Source organism: Mizuhopecten yessoensis, unplaced genomic scaffold (assembly GCF_002113885.1).
Source record: "Mizuhopecten yessoensis strain PY_sf001 unplaced genomic scaffold, ASM211388v2 scaffold11185, whole genome shotgun sequence".
NCBI classification, from domain to species: Eukaryota; Metazoa; Mollusca; class Bivalvia; order Pectinida; family Pectinidae; genus Mizuhopecten; species Mizuhopecten yessoensis.
The window spans coordinates 1,698,557-1,717,853 of NW_018408922.1; the positions used below are offsets into that span (position 1 = coordinate 1,698,557).

At 35.0% G+C, this 19,297-nt stretch overlaps 2 protein-coding genes across 4 annotated transcripts; both read right to left on the bottom strand.

Annotated features, from left to right (window-relative positions):
- Nucleotides 1-1,699: 1,699 nt before the first annotated feature.
- LOC110440557 (mammalian ependymin-related protein 1-like) lies at nt 1,700-4,077 on the bottom strand. Its single transcript, XM_021483699.1, has 5 exons — nt 3,902-4,077; nt 3,427-3,461; nt 3,149-3,283; nt 2,119-2,393; nt 1,700-1,799 (listed from the first exon to the last, which is right to left on the bottom strand). The coding sequence occupies exons 1-5, from the start codon at nt 3,966-3,968 to the stop codon at nt 1,733-1,735; spliced, it is 579 nt and encodes a 192-aa protein (XP_021339374.1). The 5' UTR covers nt 3,969-4,077; the 3' UTR covers nt 1,700-1,732.
- Nucleotides 4,078-6,585: 2,508 nt separating this feature from the next.
- LOC110440546 (protein-glucosylgalactosylhydroxylysine glucosidase-like) lies at nt 6,586-16,956 on the bottom strand. 3 transcript variants are annotated; one of them, XM_021483685.1, is made up of 12 exons: nt 16,852-16,956; nt 16,369-16,676; nt 15,025-15,230; nt 13,923-14,127; nt 12,953-13,131; nt 12,176-12,399; nt 11,493-11,676; nt 10,687-10,896; nt 9,129-9,338; nt 8,516-8,616; nt 8,034-8,159; nt 6,586-7,545 (listed from the first exon to the last, which is right to left on the bottom strand). In XM_021483685.1, the coding sequence occupies exons 2-12, from the start codon at nt 16,671-16,673 to the stop codon at nt 7,195-7,197; spliced, it is 2,301 nt and encodes a 766-aa protein (XP_021339360.1). In that variant the 5' UTR covers nt 16,674-16,676; nt 16,852-16,956; the 3' UTR covers nt 6,586-7,194. The 3 variants fall into 3 exon arrangements, with proteins under 3 accessions (XP_021339360.1, XP_021339358.1, XP_021339359.1); XM_021483683.1 differs by having other exon boundaries at nt 16,369-16,680; XM_021483684.1 differs by having other exon boundaries at nt 16,848-16,956.
- Between the last annotated feature and the right edge of the window lie 2,341 nt (nt 16,957-19,297).

The window sequence follows — 19,297 nt, forward strand, 5'->3', positions numbered from 1 at the left end:
TGGCCTTATATAACACGCGTGCTGGGCGCTTTATCTTATCTCTCGACACATATATTACTCAAGGCTATGGTGCGTATTTTGTGCCGAGCTATTATTTCGAAATCGGCGTAAACATTTTAAAGTAACTTTTAATTTGATACCTACGTTATTGTCTTGATTATATATATTTAATATTAAACATTCAAGAAAGTAGGCAATTTTCAATATGAGGTGATAAAAAAGGATATTTTTTTTAATTATAATTTTGAATTCAGAATCTACTGCCTATTGGTTAGACATATTCATTACAACACAGTGTTCAAAAGAGGTATTAGGATCGTTACTGTAAAATACACATATTAAATTTATTTGTATGGATATTTTGAAATCTGCCTTCCACATGCATGGCAAATTGCTGTACACAATTTATAAGCAGAGTTAAATGTCTAATCTCTTATCGTAGATACACGTAGCGTAAATGTATACATCTGTCAGGAAAGTATTGACAATATATGAATATATGCGTCAATCCCCGCAAATAATAGACCTTTTTACGAATAGTATGTTGTTGTTTACCCATGTACATTTGGTATGTATTGGATGTTTGTATACAGAAATACAAATGACAATATATGTTATTATACATGGCCATATCGTCACCATTCCTGACTGTTATTCCATATATGAAGTCTACTTTTCGTGACAAGTTCGTTCAAACTGCAAACTTTATTTTTCAAACAAAAGTTTATAATTAATTAAAGCCCACAATATTTGACTCGTAAGACGATTATTAAATTCAAAATTTAGATTTATGATTTTAAGCATTAATGAAATTTAAGACACTTGTTAAATTTGTATTCGCATATCATAAAGACATATGCCGTATTAATGAAATTGTGCCCAAACTCATGTAGAAATCCTGGGCCCGTATTCATGAAACCGTTCTCATGCTCAAGCCTGGGTTTTGTGCTCAAGTCAAATTTCTTGTTCCAGTTATATATATATTTTTTTTTTTTAAATTGTTAATGTTTTGGACAAAAATTGAAGAAATTAGAAGCCGAATACTGTTTTCAATATTTAAATATGACTTTTTGATGGGTGACATGATTTAGGTGGGTTACAAGGAAAGTGTCTTGAGCACAGAATCCGTGCTTGAGCATGAGAACGGTTTCATGAATACGGGCCCTGGTCTCACATCTACTTGCTTTAACATACGTAACATGCTGAAAGTAAGGTCTTGATATTGAAATGGTTTTCAGCTTCAAGTCCTTCAGAAGCTCCTCCAAATTAATCAAACGAATTTGATAATTTGAATAAAGTATAATCGATACAAGGAATTAGACTTGAACACAGAATCTGAGATAAGGATCTTATGTCCTACATTTTATTTGTCTGTTATACAATTAGGAGAAACGAACCATTAAGCAATGTTCACAAGAACAGCTTATAAAAGTAAATACAAATATTGTGAGAGGTACTTAATGTAAAGCGTATATTCAACAACGCAACATCTGTTTTAAGTGTAAGTGCTAGAAACAAGTGTAGTTGAATAAATGTTGATAAAGAAGTAATTATTTACACGAAGGATTTTTATTAACACATTTCCTTGTTCAAAGTGTTTCTTCACATGTATGCTGTCTCGCATACAAACAGGTGCTTTTTACATTAAATACACCTCCCAGTAGCGATTTAAATAAATGAAAAAAGACGATAATTCAAATTATTATGGAAAAAATGTTTAATTAGTTAAATTCTAAAGGCATTCTTTTGGTGGAATGAAAACATTAGGATCGCTGATTCCAATATTGGCATCGAATATTCTGAGGAAAAAAGAAAAACAAATATGTTTAGTTTCAAAATATATTAATATAAGGTGGCATATTAATATTATGCAACGATGCTCATTTATCAAAATAAATGTTTGAAAATTACTTGTATTTAAAATAAAATGATACCAAATTTTGAAATTAAATTAAGAGTTTTATAACAATTGTTGACTAGGAAGGTAAAAATGTTCGTTTATTATTGAATATTTAAAATGAATTCAAACATACTGACTATTCATATAGTGAATATCAATATTGAAGTAATTACTGATTTGTTTTTAATAAGATGTCACTTGAAAGTGCGTGTACTTACGTTTGTTGAACAAATCCAGTTTTTTCGCTGTAGTATCCGAATTCAATCGGAAAGCAATCTGGGACTGTCGACACACCAAAGAACTTGGATCCAGAGGACCTGAAGGTTCCCCTAAAGTTCTCTACGACCATGAACTCCCCGGGGACACCAGCAGCTCCGATGGTCGCACTACCCGCAAACTCGGCCTCCCGGGGAACACCACGGGGGATGAATGGCTCCGTCAAGTTGGTGACGTTGCACTTCCTTGTTTTCAGGTTCAGAATGTAAGCTTTTCCCTACAAACCGTATGGAATACAATTCATAAATGATTCTATTCACTCATATTTTCGCGCGAGGGTGTAGATAAGACAAAACCATGAGACAAAATCAAAACTCACTTAGCGGGTTAACAAACACTAATTACTCAATCCTTTATATACTGTTATATTCCAGAATAGAAAACGTCTACGTATGAAAATATATAGAAGTTCGAGTTTCCAATTACGTTGATATTTCCATAATTCGTATAAATCACAATACATGCAATAAACAAATCTATATTCAGACATTTAAATAAGCACAGTTATGAATTTGTGTTTAATGTTAAATGCACGAAAAACGCTAAAATTAGAGTATCGCTTAAATTTGTTTGCTTAAAGGAAATAGGAGTTAGTGAGATAACATTAGGGAAATACCAGTGATAAAATGCCGACAATTAGCTTTGTTAGATTACAATCGAACGACATAAAAGATTACGTTTGAATATTATTTTGAATATAACTATATCATTTAATTGATTTTATAGTATAATCATAAAGCTTAAATTAATATTCGCTACTAAAGTTATGGTTTCGTTCCAATAAATGAAAATGAAATATAATAAAAATTGATAATATCTTTGTTTAAATGTGTACAGCTGTAAGATGCAATGTGATTCTTTTTTGGCATACTGTATCTATTACTAACTTTAAAGGTGCCATTACCTGTGAGTGTTACGTTCCTCTTTCTTGGTATCAGATTAGAATTTTTGACATATTAGTGGAATACTTACGACATTGTGGAGGAAGAGAGAATCGAAGTAATCCCGGTCAGATCCGAATTCAACCTCTTCAATAACTCTTTCTCTTCTTTGTGTCTCGTCATAGCTGACCTTTCCAATCTGTGTGAAGTTCTTACTCCTGTCAGTCTTCAAAAGAAATATAAATTGTTAAAATTTCAAGCGGTGACACAATTATTTTATAGAAACTCGTTTTACTTTACATAATATGAGGCTAAAGAAACATTTTTAAAACTGTTCGAAACTTACATGGTTACTTTAAATATACTTACAGTAAAAACTCTCCCTTCCCATTGCTTGGGCGATTCTGAAATACATATTTAAACCAATATACAGGTGTTCCAAAACTATAGAGAGCATAATGCTAATTCAAAAAAGTATTTTTTTTTTTTTATTATTTCTTTATAGGGTTTTTTTGCAACGTATTCCATAGTCTATTTGATATAGCCTGATGGTTAAATATAAATTGTTGAATGAAATAGATAAATATCATTTGTTGAAATTTCGATATAGCAAGAAACATTGGTCATATTGAAATAATGTTATTGTTGTATTATAGGTAAAATTTCGAATATTACATTTGAATACCAGCAGTTTGAAATGCTTTTTTTTTTTTTTTTAGATTTTATAACAAATATAATTCAGGAACCAGCAGTTATATGATGGAATCTAGCTCAGGATACTTTTACCATTTAACTAGGTACTCAACTTATGTATCACAAGACTTTAGAATTTCGTGTTACTTACCACAAGGCCCGGGAACTTGAGAGTAGGCTACGTAAGCAAGAGCACTGATGAGGATTAGGTATTTCATGGTGTATGATGACGTCCGAACTGTGGCTCCCCAATCTCTGAGAGTGACCACATTTGGACACTTGGCCCTAATATATGCAATGGCTATCTTATCTGTTGACCTCTCTAAATTGTTCAATTGACCATGTTGAAACGTCCACTCTGGCTCTTTATTTATCAGCATTGTTAGCATATAAACAGTGTTTCAAGTCAAAGCTTCTCTGAAATAATAGAATTGTCACCAAATTTTCGTACGATCTCATCGCTGCAATAATAATTGTACGGCATTATGCTGTCGTCGATTTCAAATTGTATATTACATGTTCACCTTCCTGAAAAACCGATAGGATGTAAGCTGATAGAACAAATTGATAGGGGCTTGTGTAACAGGTCACCGCTCATAAGTGTAAGTGTCACATATTGCGGGCTGGACATCACGTGAGAATTCAGTGACATAATCTCGACATATTGATAAACTTTTTCAAACAAAATCTAAAATATCAGCAATTTGACGCAGCATTATCGAAAGGTAATGAATATCATATTTTGAACAACTAAAAAATTTAGATGTTCTTTCTAAAGGTCATATCCAAAATCCTCTGAACTTTCAGATAAACTGCAATCAACTTAAGGTGTACAGTATTATTTTTTTAAAGGTTTTCGTTTCTGAATCAACCTACAATCACTTGCAAATAAAACTCTCCCTAAATGCGTATCTCTATTGATATTTATGAACAGTTAGTGACACATTAAAACATGTCAAAATATTGTAATTCGGAGAATGTAGAATTGTGTTTTATCATGTATCATATTCAGGTGCTTTTTGTTGAAAACTGCTATAGTATACCATATAAACTAGTTAAGATATGTATACCATTAGGTTACTAAGAATGTGCAGGAGTGCTATAATAGGTTACGTATCGTTGTCAACAACTACTATCTCCTTGTGACGCCTTGTAGTCTGCCCACTTCGTTACAAATGTGGAGGATAACGTGATGTTACATGATTAGTCGAACTTTTCAGCTCACACGTTTTATACACTAGAACATATCGTGGTTTATGTCGCTGTACTATTATTTGACAAATGGGATGAAGAGTGGTCAAAGCTTGATGGCAACACTCATCTCGGGGATAGTGTCACGGTTCATAATGTACACACTTAAGATATTATTGAATTTGAAATTAACCAGTATATCCTCTTATCTTTTATATTGATCAAATAGTAAGTGGTTTTACGCATCTGCCCCTCTGTTTCACCAGTAATGTGGACGATTTGGATTTCCAAATTTTTGGCCTCTAACATCAACAACGAGTCCTAGAAAGACGAAACAGCTGTATGATGCAGTGCAGTTCATTTTTAAATATACTGTATCTATTACCAAATTTTAAAGTTGCAGTAACCTGTGTGTGTGTTACGTCCATCTTTCCAAATATGCACGTACATTGTACTGTGAAGATATAAGGTAATTTGTGTTCATTTTGTAAGACATCCTTCTGCATTCAATGACATAATATATGTTCTTATGTCTAACTCAAACGATCACTTTTTACATTCGTCTACACAAGGTTCTCTATAAGATTTTTTTTTAAATCCTTGTACAGTTATTAACTTTATTCATAGGAAATTAATGATTGGGTCTTAAACGGGATGATAAAGTAACACGGGTTTCTTAAGGCTCCCTGTCCCACTGTACTGTTGGTTTTCCTATATACAGTAACCTCCCTTTTAACTTCCAATTTGAGATAACTGTAGCACAGTTGGGCCAGGGCACTTCTGTTGACCTGGTAGTTCAATCAGTAAAGGCGACAGTATATCAATCTGAATGCCAGGGTTCGAATCCTGGTTTAGCCCCACTGATTTCTTCTACTACTTAAAACACGTTTGTTGATTATATTTTGTTGATTTCATCTTGATTATTTGTCATAAAGGTCTCACAAGATATAGTGTTCTTTTCAAAATGATTTATCAAAGCAACATATATAGTCATGCAAGAAAAAACGTTTCCAACACTTTGTTACAGTTTCTCGCAACATTAGGGCCACTTTCTCGTATCCGGTTGATACGGTTAAAACAGTTGAACCTGCAAAGAAAACGACAGGCACAGATCTGAACCGATGCTGACCTCAGGAATACAGGAATATTCGGCACGTGCAGATTGAGGGGTCCAGACGTACCTGACCGAAACTTAAATGCTGCTTATTGCTGGTTTGTGTCATTTCTTTCTAAAACAATGCCAAGTCACATATTGCTTTATAAGATACATTATGTAATTCTGTGGACGCGTGAAAGATGGGCATACTAATCTTGATACATTGCTATTTATTCTCCGAAACTGTGCATGTTTAGCTCTGCTTATAGAACGGTCCAAGTGCGTTCGTTTATCGTGGAATATGTATGCGCCGCATGTGCCGTTCCAACCGGGTTACGCGAATGTTACCTAGGTACATTTAGAGAAGATGTGATGTATTTTGAAAGAACGTCGGGATTATCATCTATCGAATTAAATCAATTGCCGTCAACTGACAACATTCAAATGTGATATCACCCTGTTGCTTGCAATGTCACAACGTATAACATATGTCAATGGTACTTTATAGTCATGGCAAGAATAACGAATAAAAGTGAAGAAAATGAAGATAAAATTGTTATAATTCATTTATTATAATAATAATAATATTCAACAAAACTCAGCAACAAGCAACGAATACAACGTTTCGTGAAAGTGATGGACCTAAGTATTTACGAACCATATTTTTTACTAAATATCAATGCATTTGCCACGATTTTCTCATTTATTTTAGGAAAATTGTATTTTTAGGTAATCTGTGGTATATAAAATCAACGCCAAAAAAAATTACGAAAACAAAATCAGATAATTTTCCTTCAGCACGTCAAAGTAAATTTTGTTTGATTTCATTGCAGTTGAATCAAGAAAACACTATAGAACAAATGTTGGAATGCATGAAACATAGAGAACAAATAAGGAGTTGGGAAATAATGTCGGCCTCTGGCTATATAAATGCATTATACATACAAAAATAACATATTCTTTTGTATTGATATTCCTGTTGGCGACACTTTATTATTACGTAATACTATTTACCTATGCCTGCATACACATATAACTGAAATTCATTATTGACAATATGTTTTCCTATAACCTGAAACAATTAATGGCATTGGTCACACTATCATTTTATACATGAACAATTAAAAGTTCGTTTATGCGGTGCATTGCTATGATGATCAGACAAGCATTAACGCAGCTTTGCATCTTTGGTACTGGACTATAACGCCAATATCCAAAGTCTGCGCCTGACCAGTCGAAGGAACAACAATTTTCATTTCATCCATAGCAGATTTAGTTTGATTAATAGTCATGTATTTAGTATCAAAACTGAAATCAAAGTACCCTCCAAGATAGTCTACGCCGGTTATATTGAAGGTCGAGGTATCAGGAGGTAACGTTGGGTCGAACTGAAGCCTGTCCTCGAATATTCTAAATCCTCCATATCCAAACATGAGGGACTGTAGGTACCCGCCGATACCGGTGAGGAAGTTTCTGGCCCCTCGTCCTCCTGGCTCCTCAGACCAGGTCTGTGAATAAAGGGATATAACTGTGACACGGCGATACATTGTTGGCTGTATTTATCTAGGTCAAATTGATAGCAGGTCTTCAAGACTTCTGGTATATATAGTATTATGAAATTGATATCTAGATTAACAAATATGAAAGGAAATGTAAATGTAGGTATGACAGAAATAGTTGTTAAAGAAAAGAAACAATTAATTTTACTATTGTTTAGAACAAATTGAATTTACGCCTACACTTCCAATTTAAAGTTATTTCATTGCTTGTATCAATTATGTACATATTACTATTTATCGAGTGATGGATAATAGACTTTAAGTGTAATTACTCAAAAATCTGGAAATAGTTGGAATACTGTAAACTTGCTTAGTAGGCTATTTTCATTTTATTTAGATGTCAGTAAGATTATTGCTGACTTTGCGATGAAAACAACACAAGGTTTCCTTATAAATACTTTATTGTTTACAAATACCGACAAGAAATCAGTACTTACATAAAATGGCGGGATAACATTCTGAAATTGTTTCTTGAAAGCAGCTTCCGCTTTAGACGTATCGTTCAATTCCAACCAGCCTACTGCAAACATTCCCCATGTCATGGCGGGCCCTCCCGGTGTCGCCTGGAATAGATTTGACTATGTTCACATAATCACCCTTAAGCATAAAGCATTCGTATTTATATACAAGTATAGTAACGTAATCACAACTACCAGCCTTTCTAAAATAATTGGTTTAGGAATATATATATTTTTTATAGAAATAAAATTAATAAAAAATTATCCTAGATTTGGAATATTTTTCAATATGATTCCGCATAAAGCACACCAACATACCCTGTCTCCTGCATACACACACGCAAGAACGCGTACAAAACACACATTGAGGCACGTCCTTAAATGACCTTAGCTGTTAAAAGAACGTTAAACAAAATTAAACCATACCAAACCATATTGTTCCGCATAAAGACTTTACCTACCTTTTCGTATATGTTAAGATCGTTTTTCCTGACGTCCGTAGAAATGTTTTCCATTAGAGGAAATCCGAGGAGGACGACATCCGCCTGTTTTACTGTAGTATCTGTGTAGGTAGGGGTTATGAGTAATATAAACATAGATTTTCTTACTAACGTATTCGTCTTTTCTAATCCGATATCAAAGATGAACCAAAAACACATAAAGACTGCACTTTTAATTTTGGTGATAGATACTTCAGTATGCCAAAAACAATGAATTACACTCCACCGTACAGCTGTTTTGTACTCCTAGAACTCATAGGTTTTGCTAGGGGTCAAAAAGTTGGTAAATCTAAATTGCCTAAATCACTGTACAAACGGAGCGCCAGGTGCGTAAACCAACCCCGTAATTTATGAATTTCAAACTTGAAATGATAACTTCTTAATTTTGAATTAAATCATTAGCAAAGTCTTTTATCATTATGAACTGTACCACTACTCAAAAACAGATAACTGTGGTCATCAAAACCCACACATATATATACATCCTTTGAATTTAGATGTCATGTAAACTCAACGAACCTATATTTAGAATAGCGACGCTTACATCATAGGTCTTTATGTTTTATTTGTTTACCTTGAGTGTATCCGTCAAACTCTGGGTGCCACTTTCCAGTGTCATTAAACGGTATATATGTTTTCTTGGCGTTTTCCTCGAATTTTGGATCGGCCGTCTTGTTGACAAGAGAGAGGGCGTACTTGGGTAGGAGAAGACTGATCTTCGCCACACTGTTTGTGTAGACAGAGTTGTTGACGGGGTAGTGGTACTCGTCTGGGGGCATTACCTCTAAAAATTAAATGTCAATTTTGTCAACAAAATCATTTTGAGAGTTTTATTGACAAATTAGGAGTTCATTCTATATAAGTAATCACTTCGTCAGATTACATTATAAAATTGATCTTAATATAGACATGTAATATATTAGAAATATATACTATTTGAAGGTAGACATAACCCTCTGCTTTCATTTGGCTTACTAACATTAAAACCACATAACACAAACAACATAAACTTCAATGGCAAAATCTCTCTAATTTAATTGGATGTTTGATAAAAGTTTCCCATGTATAAATAAGCAATTATTTATGCCGATTGTATCTGAATTATGTGGAAATGGTTCTTTTTTTTAATGTAAGGACGTGCATTTCCTAATAATGTAATAATATCAGTGGTTATATTATTTTATATGACATGGCGGTGACACATGCAAAGATACAAACGGTATAACATATTTCTAAATGTTTATTCAAACTGTTCTAAACCTTAAGGCGGAGTAGACTGAAGAAGGATTTGTAAGGCAATATCAACAAGAGTATTTACCCGACATTGATTATAAAACATGGAGGGAACACATAACCAGAATAACGTAATTGGTAAGTAGAGCGGAAAGTTTCATGGAAATCGGTGCAGTTCATTAGGTGGAGTAGTTGGGGGGAAATGGTGTCCAGAGGCAGACGAATAACGCACATCAGGAGTCATAAACTCTTTTGAAGGGTTTGAATAACATTTAAATCCATTTATACGTTAGGAGGAAAGGAATAAACAGGGAAAGTATCTGCTAAGTATATTTAGAACAGTAATTATTTTAATGTCAATCACAACAACACAGGGAAAACATACATACAATGAGTAAGATATGACTAAGACTATAGGAAAAGTGGATACACAAATTTTGTCAACAGGCAGGAAGACAACCTGGTAGCATTATACACAAGCATTGTGTACCACTTATGTTGCTTCAGTATAAAGGGCAGATAAACAGCAGTTAAACTTCACATATAATGGTTTAAATAATATATCAAATAGACGGTGCGTTATGTACTTTCTTAAAAAAGATAATATGTATTGTAGATGAAACACCAATATAGCACATTCTGAGTTTTATATTATTTCTTAATAGCAAGAATCCCTGCTATATTTGTATCACCGTGTATTTCGAGATGATTCCTGCAAGTCATACAAAATGCACCAAGGACAAAACTATATTTGATGACTTCAGCTCCGTCCTCGTTTTCAAATGTAGGTTCTATACTGTAGAAGATACCAACAACGATCTAAAAATGATTTTTCACTTTTCTCAAGAACAAATAATTTCTTAAATAGAATTGTCCGTAATGTTTCAGCATTCACTTACCATGAATTTCGTATCGGTCCTCGCTTTTGTTATACGTCATGCGAGACATCCAGAACGAGGCTATATCTGTGATGACGTCAGCACCACCCTCGTTCTCGATAAAGTCTGAGTCCCGTGTCATCATAATGTACTGCTTGAAGGCGAACGCTATATCCCCGGTGATGTGTTGTTCGTATTTGGAACATGCAGTAGAGGGACACACATTTAGACCTGTTGAAATATGAAAAAAACAAATCAAAAAGAACAATGCACAGACGAAAGACATCTGTAATGTAAGCACCCAATGATTAAGTGGTTGCACATGTATTATAAATTTGTACTGTAATATTCCATTAATTGATTGCTCGATAAATCATAAAAAGTAAACTGTATATTTTATAGATAGAAATGACATGAAATTAGCATAAACAAACAAGTCCACACGGTATAATACATTAGGAGCAGAGAACACTCCAAAACAGACATAATCACCTCTAGAATTGCCCAAAATACGACTGGATATTGAACAACGGTCATAGTCTCTATAAGTTTTCAGTTAAGAAAAAGTGTAATGATATGAAGAGAAATATATGTTATTCAAAGACTACATTATTATATCATCATTGTCCCATTCGTCTTAATCCTAAGATGATTATTACTTTATAATTCACCCGCGAAAAAGCAATCTTAACTGAAATCAAAAAGAAACACTGTAAAATTGTTAAAAAAAAGACACTGTTATTACGGTAATAATAGCCTAATTGATACCAAATACCAACTGTTGATATAAATAGCCGAAGAAGAATATTAACTGAAAACAACCCTACCGGAGAATGCAATTTCCCACGGGTACATAGCTCCCTGATAGCCTCTCTGTTGAGCATACTGTTTCGCGGCTGCGTGATTCCTCACTCTGGTCTTGACGATCTTCTTCCCCTTGTCACTGTACAGAAGGAGCATCGGCGGAAACATCCAGGTCTCCTGGTCCCAGAACACGTGACCCTCATAATCCTGGAGATAGTTAAACGTTACTTTTACACAAGATACAAGCTATGCAGAAAGAAACCCCAGTGGGTGTTATAAGTAATATAACTATCCAAGATAATAACACTTTACTTCCTAACACCAGAATATTAGAAAAATTTACGAGTTTTCTCATAGGTGACATGGTTGTAGTTGCACGTGCAGCTTGTGGTCGAGAGTCGAACGTGTATCATTCAACACAGGTAGACAAGAGACGACACACGTATCCAGTCTATTGTTTCAAAAATGAAAGCTTAAGTGGTGAAATCTCATGAAACGTTGGGTAGTTTTGAAGATTACTGTAGTCATTGGTGTGGTATAGTGATGGTATGAAAGAGGGTATGGAGTTTTTAGAGTTTGAAGTTGATGAAATGTGTCGGCGTGTACCTATCGCTGTGTTGCAATAAGTAATAAAAATTGTAAATGTATACACGTGTGGAGTTTTGCTATGAGATGTAGAGCCAGCGGTCACGGGAATCCTCTTTACCTTATTCAGGGCACCATGGGCTAAGCCACCTGGTGATATACCAAAAAACGGTTCCACTTGGTCTTTTTCAGGGATCTCGCTGAGTAAGTAGTACATCGCTGCGTAGTTGATCCTGCTGAGGTTGTTGTTACCACCGACGTCTATACGGCCTTTCTGCCAATTGTGCTGTTCCCATACTTGTTCGTGGGTCGATTCCAACATGTCATTCAGGAAAAAATCAAGCCCTTTAAGTAAACAACACAAGTTTGTTTTACATACGTGTACAAGATATGCATCATGACTTGATATGCACAGATTATGACTTAAAGTATCTCAAACAACTGACTCTACCTAAACAAATATTATAAAACCTGACACAAATTATGAAGACCCTTTTTGCATACGAAAAAACATTCATAATAGAGGCCAAAACAGGTCAAGATATCATCAACATTCTAAAATCAAGTATGAACTAATTTCTTGTGATTAAGCATGATTCTTTTTCTTTGTCTCAGGAGTGACGTCTTTCTAACAACTAAAACCATTTAATCAGGGAGACTGTTGATATTGGGATTATTCAAGGGTAAGGGTTACGGTGGTGGTGTACTGAAAATTTCTCTATGTTGTATAGTGTCAGTAGAATCTCGTTAATTCAAATAGTATCTAAACGAGATAAATGAATTCCACTTCTTATTTCACTACAGTGATTATGAGTTTTAAAACATTTCAAAATTACGACGTTTTACTGCTGATATTGATTCAAGAATTCTTTTAAGAAATGCTGTTCTATAAATTTACCTAATTGGAAATATTCTGCAGCCAAGTAAGAAGTGAAATCCACAGAGGTTATAAATACACGCCGGACGGACTCGCCAGCAGCCACGGTCATGACGTCAGGGACGATTGATGAGATGATAATGAACGGCATCTTGTCTTTAGCGTGGTACTCTGGTTCCTTAATATATCCCATGTATAATCTGTGTGAGCATACAAGGAAAATCGTTTTACGTCGATAACGTCAGCAAAGTAATATCAATAATAATAATAGTATACAACATTTGATATAGCGCCCTATCTAGCTTACATAAGCCACTCTAAAGCGCTTTACAGTACATTTACATCAATCAATACGTTTTTGATGTTGAGGAACTCGCAGGAGCTGCCTTATCAGGCGCTAGCTACTAGTCCTATGCCACCTGGCTAGTATCTCCCTATGTGTGTATGCCCGTGTGTGTGCTGGAAATGTTATGTGTGTAAATGTGTATTTGAATTGTGCTCTTGTTAAATGTACATATTGGGATCTGTTGACAGGACTGGTGTCCAAAGATATGCATGCAGTTGTATGGTCGGTGTAAAGAAGTAACGTTACACTCTGAATATATACATATTCGATGTTAATTAATCATATGGTGGTCGGGTGGCGTAGTGGATAGCGCACACGCCTTTAACCAAGACGACTTGGGTTCGATTTCCCAATCAGACGTGAAGAGGTATTGGGTCACCTGCCCAACCATGTGGGTTTTCTCCGGGTGTTCCGGTTTCCTCCAACATATGGACACCATGCGCCATTCTAACCGGGCTAACAAGAGTGATCAATATAAACTGGAATAACTTGCTTCACAAATCAGTAATTTCGTACATATTTAAATAAGTTGTTTTCGCGTATTCATATGCCTAAAAAATCATTAAAGGTTTGATATAAAACAATTCTCCGGTTTTCGGCCCCACGAAAATATCTGTTTCCACAGTATTCTGAAATAAAATCTACCTGGCATCGCCTATTACAGTAGTGTTGGAAATGTCTGTGTCATCACTTGGCGGTCCGAGGTTGTGTGAGAGGTTGAGATGCACACTACCGGCTAAACCGTTGATCACAGAGATCTCGGTGACCAGCAAGCTGAACAAGACTTGGTGGGCGTACATTTTTAGCTCTATTGTCACAAAATCCGATGTATATCTTTCGATATACATACCTGAATATAAATGAAAAATTACAATTAAAAGCCTAGGTCACTTTTCCACCAGTCCCAAAAATATTTTAAAACGTCTTTTACTCTTCAGGAACAGTAACAGTAATAAAGCAGTATCGACATATACATCAAATGTTATTGACATTTCCGCTAAAATTCTTAATTGGTTTTGAACGATATTGCTATGCCAGTGTGATTCAGACAACATAACTTCGCTTTTATTTACAGACACCAAAATTGCAAATAGCAAATAAGTAGAAGAAATATAATATTTATCACGTTTTAGACAAGGTGTAAGGTATGACCAAGTTCGAGTATTAGTCAAGGTATTTGGTATGACAAAGGTTAATAGAATCTTACATGGGTGGGGTCCGTGGACAGGGAAATCTCAACCCGAGGGTAAGAGCTTAGCTGTCTAGCACGAAGCCTTGCCGAGGGTTGAGATGTCCCTGTCCACGAACCATACCCATGTGTGATGTTTTGTATCCATACTCGAAATAAGCATGCCAGTGTCAATACTCCATGACCTTCATATGTTTATATACCATGACGCACAAGACGCAAAGTATGCAAAAGTGCGTCTTGACAATAGCGCGTGTAAGGAAAGACAGATGTATCTGTTCATGGGTCAATTCCAGTCTTTTACGGGTAATTATGAGAGAAGAGTTTCAATCAAGGTATTACGTTTAATTAAATTTAGGATGCGTCAAAGTTTAAGCTATAATCCTGTTCGGGTATAAAACGACCATTCTCGTGCCCATACGGGTACTGCAACAGGTCCCTGCATGAGAGTAAAGGATGGCGAAAGGTGGTACTTGACATGTGTTAGGTTTAGCGTCATTGTAAACTTGCATGAATTTTTAGTTTGTTTCAGTTAGAGTTTCATGAATATTTGCATACCTCTGCCGACGTCCAAAGAGTATTTTCGAGTATCGACATCGAAGGAGAATCCCGTGATGCTGATGGAGGATGTAGACTGCAGTCTGGCCCTGTGACTCGTTACATTATAACCGTTGTACAGCCCGCCCAGATACATTGTGTCGCTATGGACAACTGTAGCCACGTGACCGTTTCCAATAGTTGGCATCGACATGGCATCGGGTAATCTGAAAGTATTCGAAAAAAAACACATTGTGAAATCTTCATTCGTTAGAAGATGAACCTAACATTCACAGGTGGTTGTACCTTTAACATTTGGTAATATATTATACTGCATCATGCAGCTGTTTCGTCCTTCTAGGGGGATGCAAAGTCCTTAATGTTGGAAATCCAAATTCTCTAAAGTGTAAACGACAGTTGCAACAGAGGGTCAAGTGCGTTCACATTTATTTGTTGGGTAATCATTCCACAGCATTTGATCATATGGATTAATAGAAAATTTCCCTACCTTTAAATTGTGACAGAAAAAACCCATACTCAAATAGATGATACATTTGTTTGTCCAACCTGAAGCAATTATATGTGAACGATAGAAGCTGTTGGGATTAGATATTTACACATAGAGCACTGGCAATACATCTTACACATATACTACATGCATTTCAAAATCTTCCAACTGAATTGCCTCATTTTATTTTATTTTTGTTTTTGTTTTATCCCTTGCTTTTTTATCACTCCAACCAATAGTTATATACTGATGCCACATGGTTTTATACTTTTATACTTCGTGTAACAGCAGCAGGGTATGGAAAGGAGGCATTGGTGACTTGCATAAAGAGAAGATTCTAGTAATTCCTCTGTTTATTATATCGTTGGGGCATAGATTGTCTATTACTAATTAATTCTAATTGACTTTTTGATAAGAGCATCGTATAGCTCAAAATATCAATTAAATATTATAGGTTATATATAAATGAAACATACATGGGTCTATCTCCCCTATACCATCTGCTATGTAGACTGAGGATTTAAGCTACTTCTGAAATACATTTTACATAAATATTTTCTTATTAGTCATTTACTATCTTTCTTTGTCATGTCAACCTAAGGAGAGAACTTATATTGGCCTAGCCTGCTGTACAATACTATTTCATACTAAAAAAATTGATGAAATAAATAAACCAAATATGCCGAGGGTTAGATAACCAAGTAATCACAAAAGGGAATGAAATATCTCTGTTTAATCCTCAAGGTAGGGGATGATTAATTTTCTCCGATCCTATTATTTGAGTCACAACTCAACTGACCAGTTTCATATTTGTGGACATATGTATAAGAGGAGTTTACGGTCGTGAAAAAACTCACTGTTCAGTGGTAAACACCGTGACATCCGGGTTGAGGAATGCTGGGTAAGGTCTCTCGGTATATTTGATCCTCTTCTGTGTATTCCCATGGATCATTGTTACGTACTTGGCGTGACGGCTGTCACTATCTGAGTGTCCCTGTCCCCGTGTGGTAAAACTTCTGGGTTGTTTGTTACTTAAGATGGAGATGGACACGTTTGTTCTGTCATTGACTTCTTTGATTGACATACGTATATCAGCAGCGACATATTGGTGTGTAATACAAAACAACAAACAAAGAACTCGCACCTGAAGACAACCCGCCATTATCTACCTTCAAAAACAATGTACGATTATATATAGATAAGTATATCAATGTAGATAATATAAATTGAAAACATTACTAACTTCTTTACATACGAACAATTAAATACTGCATTCAATAATGCTTTATTATATGCATGCAAGTGAATAACATCAATATTATAATACATCATTAACTTACATTAACTTGCTATTTTCCCCGATGAAACGTTTTTCAGATCAAATCCTCCAGTAACCATGAACCACGGAGGCCATGGTGTTCAAAGTATAAAGTATGTCGTCCTTAAGATAACGCGAGTACATACCAGTGTAGCTACTGTTGATATGTATGACCTTGAATGACAGCTGGTGAGATTAAAAACGATACTGATATGAGGGTGGTGATATCTTTGTGGTTACTTGGTGAAGATAGCATACTTTGTTTATTGAGATACATCTATGATTCAAATTCACACATTAGAAGTGTACATGTTATACGATTTCACCCCACAAAATAATGATGTACATTTGGAATATCATGATACAATAGTTAGATAGTATTATTGCTCTTTTCTGTATGAACTATGTGTACTGTATGTACATTTTGAAATATTTTGAAAAAAAAAAGTATATTAATATTACAAACTTTTTTTTAAAGTCCCCATGGTAATTTCCGTATAGGTGTAGCGTGGACTGAGTTTCACGTTTGTGCAAATCTGAATACCTTGCATATCTTATCTGCTTATAGATTTATTTAGAGTAATAAGATTGATGTACTTTGAGGATATATTTCGTTTTTGAAAGCCTGTTTTAAAACTGAATCAGATAAATATTTACAATATGCCATATTCCGTTATCATTTAATGTCTTTCCCCAGGGACTGTTAAAAAATAAAGTATAGGTGTTGTGCTGTATTCACTCAATCCTCAACAAACATGTCATTGACTAAATGAATAAAAGGTGTATATTTTGTTGTTTCATATCCCAGTGTTATTGATGCCACAATTAAGTTCAAGTATACAAGGCTAGTTATAAGGACATAATTATCAAAAAGTCTTTGAAGCAATTCTTCGAGGCACAAATCTGCGAAGTATCTGCGGAGCTATAGCGGTACCTTAGAAAACCTTTATTGGCAAATATATATATTTGTCTTTAAAACTATCAGTCCACGTTTGTGCAAATCTGAATATCTCACATATCTTATCAGCTATAGATTTATTTAGAGTAATCAGATTGGTGTACTTTGATGATATATTTCGTTTTTTGAAAGCCTTACCTTTTAGTGGCAACAATTTCATTTTGTTCACCACTGATTAAAAAGCTAATTAACCTTTCAGCAACCAGAGCCGGGTGGTTCCAAAAAGATACACAGTATGGTCATTCAGGATTAAACATCAATAAAATGTGTAACAGTTATCCATAATTCCATCTCAAACATGTTGAGAATTAATATTTGTTAAATTGTTTTCGTATCACGATGACTTGTTCGAACTGTTATCTTACTATCCATATTCAGAGTTGAGTTTTCGTCAATAACTATCAAACTTGAAAGGTCTTTAGGTCAATCCACTCGAACGTATATAAATAACTACTGAATCAAATGTTTGGCATGAAGATAGCAATTGTTTAATGACAAGAATATTTGGCAGATATGGAATATGTGACACTATGCGACACATCAGACAAGCTTCAATGCTGCGTTTCCCCTTTGGTACTGAACTATAAAGCCGATGTCCAGAGTCTGCGAGTCACTAGTCGAGGCTGTAACAACCTCCATCTCATCCACAGCAGCCCTAGTTTGGTTAATACTCATGTATTTAGTATCAAAACTAATATTTAGGTACCCTCCAAGATAATCTACCACGGTTATATTGAAGGTCGAGGTATCAGGAAGTAACGTGGGGTCAAATTGAAGCCTGTCCTCGAATATCCAAAATCCTCCTTATCTCAATATAAGTGACTGTAGGTACCCGCCGATATCGGTGAGGAAGTTCCTGGCCCCTCGTCCAACTGGCTCCTCAGACCAGATCTGTTGATAAGGGGACAACACATTAAATTTTGGAAAGGTTGTTGACATACATTATATAAATATATATCTCAACATTCGTAAATATAGATATCTTGGTAACATATATTATCTAGTATTAAATATGATATATGATAATAATAATAACTCGAGGCGCTTATATACCGCTTTATCACATCTGATTGCGTAGATCGTCTCAAAGCGGTTCGAAAGTTATTAGCTGTGGCCTTTCCAATCAGCCAAAATCTTGGAATGTGATCCTCTTCAGTGTGTTTCCATGGATCAATGTTCATTTCTTGTTATGTTTGAGTCATTCGACAGTGTGTCACTTTGGAATGAAACTGACATATTCATACTGGGTTTTCTTTGTTTATACGTCGACTAAAGCTGTATATCATAAACGCGATGAAGCACAAAACACGCAAATATGGAAAACATCCCATTATCTAGATAAAAAATCAAATCTTTCGATTATTTTAATATATAATTGGCAGACAGTTTTGAATAAATATATCAACCATAATAGCTGATTACGAACGAAGTCTAGCTAGCTTACGTTATTTCTGTGACCTACATATGTACGCTGAGGTACTGAATCCGTACCTATCAGCAAAGAAACCAT